The sequence below is a fragment of the Hyperolius riggenbachi genome, chromosome 9 (genome assembly GCF_040937935.1).
Source record: "Hyperolius riggenbachi isolate aHypRig1 chromosome 9, aHypRig1.pri, whole genome shotgun sequence".
NCBI lineage: Eukaryota > Metazoa > Chordata > Amphibia > Anura > Hyperoliidae > Hyperolius > Hyperolius riggenbachi.
In genome coordinates this window covers 152,442,305-152,452,051 of record NC_090654.1, presented here as the reverse complement: position 1 = coordinate 152,452,051, position 9,747 = coordinate 152,442,305, and the positions used below count along the sequence as shown (strand labels likewise).

The 9,747-nt window shown below is 45.3% G+C and overlaps 1 protein-coding gene across 2 annotated transcripts; it reads right to left on the bottom strand.

The window, feature by feature from the left end:
- Positions 1-631: 631 nt before the first annotated feature.
- LOC137532754 (protein NYNRIN-like) lies at positions 632-6,006 on the bottom strand. Of its 2 annotated transcripts, none has more exons than XM_068253615.1 (2): positions 1,583-3,393; positions 632-1,290 (listed from the first exon to the last, which is right to left on the bottom strand). In XM_068253615.1, the coding sequence occupies exons 1-2, from the start codon at positions 2,766-2,768 to the stop codon at positions 1,091-1,093; spliced, it is 1,386 nt and encodes a 461-aa protein (XP_068109716.1). In that variant the 5' UTR covers positions 2,769-3,393; the 3' UTR covers positions 632-1,090. The 2 variants fall into 2 exon arrangements, 1 of the variants encoding a protein (XP_068109716.1); XR_011023983.1 differs by having other exon boundaries at positions 1,274-1,290; positions 1,583-6,006.
- Between the last annotated feature and the right edge of the window lie 3,741 nt (positions 6,007-9,747).

Here is a 9,747-nt window from a genome sequence, read left to right as displayed (position 1 = left end):
GGCTTCTCTCATGATCCTCATCATATACTGTTGTACTGTTACACCTTCTTTTGGAGTGATATGCTCAAATTTCTTATTTCTAGCATCTGTTTGTACGTGCAACACCAGGGTGCTTGCATATGCATTAAGTCTAACTTTCTCATTATGTGTGTACCAGGTGGCCTGTTGGACTACACTGCAGTTGAGTCCAAATATAAGTCTCTCTTGAGTCAGGTATGTAAGTGGATCTACTGTTCCAAAGTACTCAGGGGCTCGAGTAAGCAAGAACTCCATGATTCCATCTGCTGGATCATAACATTTATTTAATAGAGTACCTTGCACGGGTTCAGGTTGGTCATAGAATATTTTCCTATATTGTCTTGTCTCACCCACATTATATACCACATACACTATATACCAGTCATCATACCCTCCTCTTGTTGGGTCCTCAGGATGTAACCTGTCTTTCTCACACCTTACTATCATCAAGTCATCCGATCTCCCATTGTCTAAATCAGTAGATAAGTCTTTTAAATCGTCACCGTCAAGTATCTCAGAATCTGGGTTGTCTGTGTCTGCAATAAAAATCCCTGGCATAGTACATGTGTCTATTTCTGGGTCCTCATCTGCCTCACAGTCAGGGACAAGTCTGTCTTGAACATATGTCAAAAAGAAAGTGATCTCTGGTTTCCCACCCAGCCTTTTTTTAAGATGCTCCTGAAAAGGAGGAATCATTCTGTGGTACATAGTATTACACAGTTCGTCCAAGGTATGCCAGTATGTGTCTATCACCAGGGGTGGATGAATTGGCCTAGCGTGCTCAAAATAGTGCAGGCTAGCAGGACTCATTCCCTTTGTACCGTGTACATGCATATACCCTCGGTAAAAAAGTGGATATCTTGGCACTAGTTTCCCCTGTTTACACTCAACCCTATGCAAGTGGGCAGGATCCCAGCCTTGTGGTTTCACCCCCCACTCACCATATGATGCTGGTGGCACCCAAGGTTGCTGGTGGTGGCTAGAGGTAGTTTGTCCCTCAGCACCTTTGAACATACATGACAAACAACATGCAAGACAGACTAACATAGATGCCCCTGGTGGCATGTTTGCATTAATCACTTTTGCGTATCTTCTTGCAATGAGAAGCATGGATCCAGGGAATTTTTCCTTCCAATTTTACTGAAGTAGAGGTGGTTAATAGGACTTGGTAAGGTCCATCAAACCTGTTTTCCAACCCTTTCCTTTGGAATCTTTTTACTACCACCCAGTCTCCAGGTTTCAGTGAATGGGATCCTGTATCGGACTCAGGATCTGGAATAGAGGAGAAAACTTGTCCATGCAATTTTGTAAGCAAATTATGTAACTCTTGTACATACATTTTCAGTGAGCAATGCATCATTTTCATTTCCTGTGGGAAGAATAGACCCGTGGGTGCTGGTCTCCCAAACAAAATTTCATAAGGGGTGAGTTTCTCTGGACCCCTAGGTGTATGCCTCATTGATTTCAGGACCAGTGGCAAAGCCTGTATCCATGTAAGCTTAGTTTTTTTCACACATTTTGGATAATCTGTTTTTGATTATCCCATTGTATCTCTCCACCTTACCTGATGCTTGTGGATGGTATGGAGTGTGAAATCTTTGTTCCACCTGTAGCCCTTCCAGCACTTCGGTCATTACTTGTCCTGTAAAATGTGTACCCCTATCAGATTCCAGAGTCTCAAATATTCCATATCTGCACACAATTTCTTGTAACAGTTTTTTCGCTGTGGCAGAAGCTGTGGCCTGTGCAACAGGCCATGCTTCCACCCAGCCAGAGAAGATGTCAACACATACCAGTACATACTGGAACTGCTGACACTTAGGCAACTGGATATAGTCAATTTGCAGCCTCTGGAATGGATACAGAGGCCTAGGCAAGTGTTTAGTGGGTGTCTTGACAAGCTTACCAGGATTGTGTTTTTGACATGTTTCACATGTTTGACAGAATCTCTCTGCCACTGTGGAGACTCCTGGGGCTACCCAGTATTTTGTGATGAGGCTGATTATTGCATCCTTCGCCAAGTGTGATGGGCCATGTGACACCTCCACTAGGTAGTGATACAAAGTGGGAGGGGCACAGTACCTGCCATCTGCATGGCTCCACAGGCCATCTATTTCACTACATCCTTGTTCCTCCCATTTTTGTCTCGTCTGTTTTTCAGTCTGGGTTTGTAAGTTTTTAAGAACAGTTAAATCCATGTACTCGCCTTCCCCTTGTGGGGGGCTGACCACATAGATCTCTGTAATCATGGTGCCATGTAAGGCAGCATCCTTAGCCGCCATGTCAGCTTTGTTATTCCCTAATGAAATCTCATCTGTACCTTTTGTGTGTGCCTCACATTTTATTACTGCCACTTCCGTTGGGCCCCACAGAGACTCCAAGACCCTTTTGATTAATTCAGCGTGTTTGATAGGCTTACCATTTGTTGTCAAGAAACCTCTCATCCTCCACAATTGACCGAAATCATGACAGATCCCGTATCCATACCTGGAGTCCAAGTACACATTTAACCTTTGGCCTTTGCCAATGATGCAAGCCTGCATCAATGCCATTAGTTCTGCTACTTGAGCTGAACAGCTGCTTGGTAACTTACCTTGAAAAAGGACATCATCTTTGGTAACCACAGAGTATCCTGTAACAGGTTGCCCTTCTGAATAGTATCGGGACCCGTCAATAAAAACTGTGAGGTCTGCATGGTCAAGGGGAGTATCTTTCACTCGTCCTACCTCCTCATAGTAGTCATCTATCATTTCTTCACATCCCTGATCCCATCCATTTGAGCCATTTTTAAAGGATATTGGGGCAATCTCGGGATAGCTGAGTTTGGTTTCAATTTTATTTTAACTGGTGAACTGTTTATCATGAATCCTATCTTTCCCTCCTTTGACCATACCTCAGGGTTCACTATTTCTGACAAATCACTTGGTAAACTTTCTTCTGTCCCTGTACGCTGGACTAAGGAACAAAGGGCAATGATGCTATCCCAGGTTTCTCTAACAGGGTCAAGCTGTGTTTCAGACACTGAGGGTATGGTCACTTCCACTCCATTTTCGGTGAAAGATATTTGTGCTCTCATCTGGGTGAGTAAGTCTTTTCCCAGCAAGTTGCAGGGAACAGAATCACTCAACAATAGGGAGGCTTCAGTATGAAAAGGCCCAATTTGTATTTTTGTGGGCACTGTTTCTAACAATGGGTATGTAATACCTCCTCATCCCACAGCATTTGTGGAACCTTGTATGGGTAGTTCAATTTCATTAGATCGCAGCACTGATCGTGAGGCTCCTGTATCTAAAAGACAATTTACAGTTTGGTCATTAAGCTTCATTTCCACATAAGCATTTCCTTTGCCTGTGGTGGAAATGACAGGCAGAGCGGTTAGTCAGTCAGATGAAGAGTCGGGCACTATGTCAGTGTCCCTATTCCTCTGTGTCATGTTACGCTTTCCCTGAGGTGTGTAGTTACACTGTTTGACGAGATGTCCTGGGTCCCCACATCTATAGCACACCCGTAGTTGCCTACGGGGTGGGGGTGGCTCCCTTTGTGTCTCCCTCAATTTATCCCCTCCACTTACAATATAAATTTTCTGAGGCTTTTTTTCCTCTGCATCCAGTATGTTTCTCTCTATGGCTGTAGCCAGAGATAACAAAGAGGAGAGTGGTTTGTCTCTCCAATCTGGATTGGCAATCATCAATTTTTCTCGAATTTTACCTTTCAGCCCTGTCATGAAATTATGCAGTACCACTGGTTTAAGGTCTTCACTAGTGATGTTACACCCAGCTGATTCGATTGCTTGTTTAAACTTATTGTAATAAGCCATGCAATCCTCATTTGCAGCTTGGGTCACAGAGGATACATTGGACCATGATCGAGGGGGGTAAACAGTCTTGATCAACGTGGCAAGGGCACTTGTCCAAAAGTGTCCCTCCTCAATTGAGTCCTGTGCTACCTCCCTTGGGATAAATGTTTTGCTGACTACTTCCTCAAGATCCCCTTCCCCACACACTCGTTTGATAATTTGGAACATGTCACTCCATGTAGCTTTGTAGCATGTCTGAGTATCTACTATTTCCTTTGCAAACTTAGCTGGATCAGTTCTTGGATGGGGTATGGTACTCAGGAGTCCCTTCATTTCTGCGGGTGTCCAGGGTATATGGTGTCTAACAGTACCTGTCTGGTTACCCTGATTATCTGATAGCACTTGCTCTCTAACAGGGAATACAAGCTCAGGTGAATGAGGACCCTCTTCCCAACTAGGAGCAGCAGGAGATCGTGACAGGTTGACACTGCTCCTTGGCCTACTTGAAGTTTGCTGTATCTGTGGTTGATTAAGGAAACTTATGTCATTTTTAAAAGGGTTAGTGTCACTTACCCTGCATGGCTGGCTGTTGCTGTTGGTGTTGCCTGGCTGTTGCTGCGGTGTTAAAGGGATTGTATGTGGATTTAACTGTAAAGTGCCTTGAAAAGTGCCGCTTAGACCACCAGGGTGGGCCATTTCCATACCTCCATTCCCAGGGATGGGTGTGGCAGTAAATGTAGATTCAAGATCAATGAGAGGGGGTGCCACCTCCCCTCCTGGGTTGTAGTGGCTCAGATGTTGTTGCCACCCAGGTGATGGCAAGCTTGGTAGTCTCACCATGCTAGTGGATTGTGAGGATAGTGGAGCATGACAGAAACTAGATTCATTGCTTATCTGGGATGGAACTGAGGGGTAAGCCAGGGGTGACAGTTGAAACTGCCAGGGGTAATTGCTAGCACTATCAATATGAGTTGGCATTCGCCCACAAAGGGGCAAATATGGACTACCATTCAACATATGCTGAAGGGGAAGTGGCCTGTCATATGGGGCTGGGGTATATCCATGGGGAATACTCCCTACTACTTTACTTGTTCTATAAGCTGGTGGTGGTGTTTCCTCCCTTAGCTGTGTAGGAGCTGTGGGTTTGTTTAACTCATTAGTCAGTCCTGAATACAACGAGGATTGGCATACAGCTGTAGAGTCATCTCTCTCTCTGTCAGGTTGTATGTGGGCCAGCCTGTCACTGCTATTGTGTGTTGTCTCTAATGAGGTCTGCGTTAGCTGTCTGTTGTCGCTGTGTGCCTGTACTTCCTCTTTCCCAGTGAGATCAACTGGTGGCCGTGTGTCAGCACTGTCATCAAGAGCTTCTGCAGCAGCTCTATATTTCACATGCCGAGACACGGCCTTATCAGTCCGCCTACGAGAAGACCTGGACATAAGTGCTGTCCAAGCCTGATGTGCTCCCATATCCAGCACATCAGTGTCTTCAGTCTCCTCATCTTCTAGCTGTGGTGACCCTCCTGCGCCTGATTGTTTTACTGTCATGATGGTGACGTCTTCGGATCGGCGAATCGCCTCCATCATCCACCTACTCCATGCTTCTCGCTCGTTTGGGCGAGTCATCCTTACCCTATGGACATCCCACAAATTTTCCCACACCTTTGGTTTAAAAGTTCCCTTTCTGGCATATTTCTGGTTAGTCCATCGCTCCCAGTCCTCCAAGTATCGGGAGACCCACGGTCCATACTTGCTACACATCTCTTCTCGCGGCGTCAAATGCTGCGGCTCACCGCGATTTGACGCTCGCTTCTGAGCAATTGAATTCCCCATAATATGGACTATGTGTTCCCCTTGAATTCCAAGCAATTCTCACACCAGAGATGGCCAATCTCTGGTTTCGCCTGGGAGCAACTTGAGCAACAGGTTCTCTCCCTGTTGCTACCGTGTGAACCACTAAGCACACTGGAGTCAGCCAATCCCGTCACCCCTCTGTTGATTTTCACAAGGGTCAGCAAGGTTTTACTGATGTTATTCAGCACTATTGTGCTCACTCCAGCACATAGTAGAGGGAGTCACAATAGTCACACTGTCTCACGTGGTCTGGCAACATTGTGCTCACTCCAGCACACAGTAGAGGGAGTCACAATAGTCACACTGTCTCACGTGGTCTGGCAAACAGCAAGGTTTTATGTTTGTTATTCAGCAATATTGTGCTCACTCCAGCACACAGTAGAGGGAGTCACAATAATCACACTGTCTCACGTGGTCTGGCAATATTGTGCTCACTCCAGCACACAGTAGAGGGAGTCACAATAGTCACACTGTCTCACGTGGTCTGGCAAACAGCAAGGTTTTATGTTTGTTATTCAGCAATATTGTGCTCACTCCAGCACACAGTAGAGGGAGTCACAATAATCACTGTCTCACGTGGTCTGGCAATATTGTGCTCACTCCAGCACACAGTAGAGGGAGTCACAATAGTCACACTGTCTCACGTGGTCTGGCAAACAGCAAGGTTTTATGTTTGTTATTCAGCAATATTGTGCTCACTCCTAGCACACAGTAGAGGGAGTCACAATAATCACTGTCTCACGTGGTCTGGCAATATTGTGCTCACTCCAGCACACAGTAGAGGGAGTCACAATAGTCACACTGTCTCACGTGGTCTGGCAAACAGTTATGTTTGTCCTTGCTGCCCAACTGGTCACCCGATCCTTTACTGTTGCCCAGTAGGCATTGGTCTGGTGAACATTGCCAACCCTGTGAAATCCAAACTGCAATAATTGTGCGGGTGACAAACACTTAGATCTGGCTGAGTGGACCCTTCACTGGCTTGGTCTGATAGAGGGTCCCCTCCCGATGGACTAACCTCGACACCACCATCTACAATCTCTATTGAATGGCAACTGACCGAGTCTAACTGATTGGGCTTTTCTCTGAAGTGGCACTGAGTTTGCTCTCCTGATGCCCTGATACCAAAACCGAACCTCAATGCTCTCTCTGACTCAGCCCTGGTTCCGTATACTTCAACCAAATCAGGACAACACAACTCCCTCCAGCGACAATAACACCAGGCAACCACTAGAAACACCACAGCGCAGGCTGCAACAGCAAACCCATAAGTCCACACACCACAGCCTTGTTCAGAATAGGGCGTATATTCTATGGTCATTTAGTCAAAGGAAGAAACCTGCCAGTGGTATCACCAGTTTAGCCAGTAATTTATGCAGAGTAATTTATGTAGAGTTCATATTTACAGATTTTCGGGTTTTTGAGTTATTTGAGCCCGTCTAACCCTCAGATAGCGCTCAACACTTTCCTGCACCTGTGGGATAGGGCGGTGGCAGGGAGCAATTATTGGCAGACTCTCAAACTCGTCAGATTCCGCTGAGCTTTCTGAGTCCTGTGCCTGTTCCCCTGGTATCTGAGGATTGGATAGGCTCCAGGGTGCATTCAGCACTGGCCGAAATTTAATGCCTAATTCGCTGCACTCCCAGGGTGCTGAATACAAAGGAAATGTATAGCTGACTGGTGGCTGCAGCGAGCCAGGTGGCTTGTAAGATTCTATCACAACTGGCTTACGTTTATCTAGAAAGGTGTTTGGGATACCACAGGTTATTCTTCCTCTGACCAAATAACCAACAATACTAGATATTTTTCGTAACGGTGTTAGGCACTCAGGACATGTGTAAAATTTCTTATACAGTGTTGTACAAGCCGGACACAAAGCTGGTAAATTCACTCTCCTCCTCTCCATTCATCATCCCAGCGCACCGCAGTGACTAGCTGGCTAAATGCCTTCCACCGCGATGTATCACTGATATTTTATGCTATTAAGGTGACCAATGGAAAGGAGAAAACAACCCACCAACATATACTGGTGAACACAATGATCAGCACTAAGTGTAAGCACCTATATCTTGACCAACAAAATACTTTCACTATATGCAACAGAAACTTGATAAGAACAACACAGTTTGACCTTATTTTCAGATTACACTCTGCCGAGAACACCTCGTGTCCCTATATGTTAATTTACTAACATTACTGATAGTCAGCGATACCAATTAAGAATCCTATTTTACTCTAAAGTTCTGTTAGGGATGTCCGAAGTGTCTCAACAGTATGTATCCTGAGGCGATGCTTAGAACACAAATAATGGCATGAGTCATTCACACATTTACATCAGAAACTGCAGTACAGTAATATATCACTTATGCTTATTCTCTATATTTTTCAAGCAGCAAGCTAGTTAACAAAAAGACATGGTATGCACACAAAAAAAATTATAAAACATACCAGAACATACCACATTCTAGGACTAGGAGGAAGCCGTCAGAAGGAGATCCATATCAGATATCGGCCGAGCAGAGGATGAATTCGCACGCAGCACAGGGGTGCAATATCAGATTTAAGGTAATAAAGCTCACCTTTTACAGCGCTGTGAAGATCCAATACTTGGACCCCTGAGCTGATGCTAGTCCGGTCTCCGCTCTCCCAAAATCAAAAGGATCCCTTCAGAGATGTGCCACAAAGTCAATTTATAGTTCTATTGTGCCCGTCATTCTCCACCAAAACTGTCAAAGCGATATACTGACAGTAATGACTCAAGGCACACCTCTTAAAAGGACGGCTAGTTTATTTTCATCAAGAAGCTTGTTGATGAGGCATGTGTAGGAGACAAATGCTACAATTTCACTAGTTACAATGACTTTTATCAGTTACAGTTATGCAAAAATATACATGCCTCTGGGCAGTTCAGGATGTCCATCAGTGTTACAAAAACCAATCACAGTTCAATAATCAGTGCAGACATGAAGCAGTTAACATTTAATTCTTAGAACTCTCCACCCATATTATAATGAGTTTCACCACCCACTGTTCTCTTACTCAACCTTCTGTTTAAGGTCACAAGGGGAAGTGGTCCAGTCTGGACAACACATCACTTGTCTAAATCTGTCCTTGGGGCCTCTTTTCCACTAAAAGTCAAGGAAGCTAGGACATTGCAAAATAACGGTAAATCTACTATTAGGACATGCTCAAGAACAGCCAGTGTCCCTGAACACGTACGCATTTTGTGGCCTTCTTCTAACTGAAATGATTTATACATCACCAAATGGAGCTATATGAACAAAATGTCCGTTATATAAACTAGACGGGTATCACAGCTTTGTCACGTTAAAAACAGGCGTTACTTACAACACAGGCACAAAGAGAGTGGTGAGAGGAAGTAGGTAAGGACTAAAAAAAAAAAAAAACTTCAATCAATATTGCGGTTTTTTGCATTGGTTAGAATGTGCTAGGCACGCTGTGGTGTAGCCTTTAAATTTTGAGGACTCCACCCCAACTTCACTCACTCCACCTCCACTGCTCCACCCCTCCCGCCCCTCCTCCTCCCCCCTCCCGCCCCCTCCCCCCCTTCTCCTCCCCTCACTCCCCACACTCCCCAACTTTACTTACTTTCCCTCTCCTCCTCCCCAGCTACACTCAATCTCCCGTTTCATCTTTTACCGCCACAGTTTACTTTAAATAATTTTTCCCCACACAAAAGTCATCATGTTGGACGATGCTGTGCAGTGTACATCCTGCAACATGTATGCATGCCTTGATCAGCGGATTGAGGGTGTTTACTGTTGCCCTGGGTGTGTGCGTGTTGCTCAGTTAGAGGCAGAAGTCGCAGAGCTAAATAAGCATCTCGCAACACTGAGAAGCATACACAACATGGAGAAGAGCTTGGATCTCACGATCCAGACACTGGATGGAACCGTTGAAGATGAGGAGGGTGGAGTACAGCCGGACCAAGAAGCAGAGGCAGCCGCTAGTTGGGTCACAGTTAGAAGGGGTAGGGGAAAAAGTGGCAGGGAGGCTAGTCCCGAGTTGTCCCTCACTAATAAGTATGCTTGTTTGCGTAATATTGGGGAGGATGATTCAGG

Coding starts and splice junctions, on each gene's coding strand:
- LOC137532754 (XM_068253615.1), bottom strand. CDS start 2,768: ATGATAGATGACTACTATGAGGAGGTAGGACGAGTGAAAGATACTCCC. Junction 1,291..1,582: donor ATACCATCCACAAGCATCAG/GTAAGGTGGAGA, acceptor CCTCTATTCCAG/ATCCTGAGTCCGATACAGGA.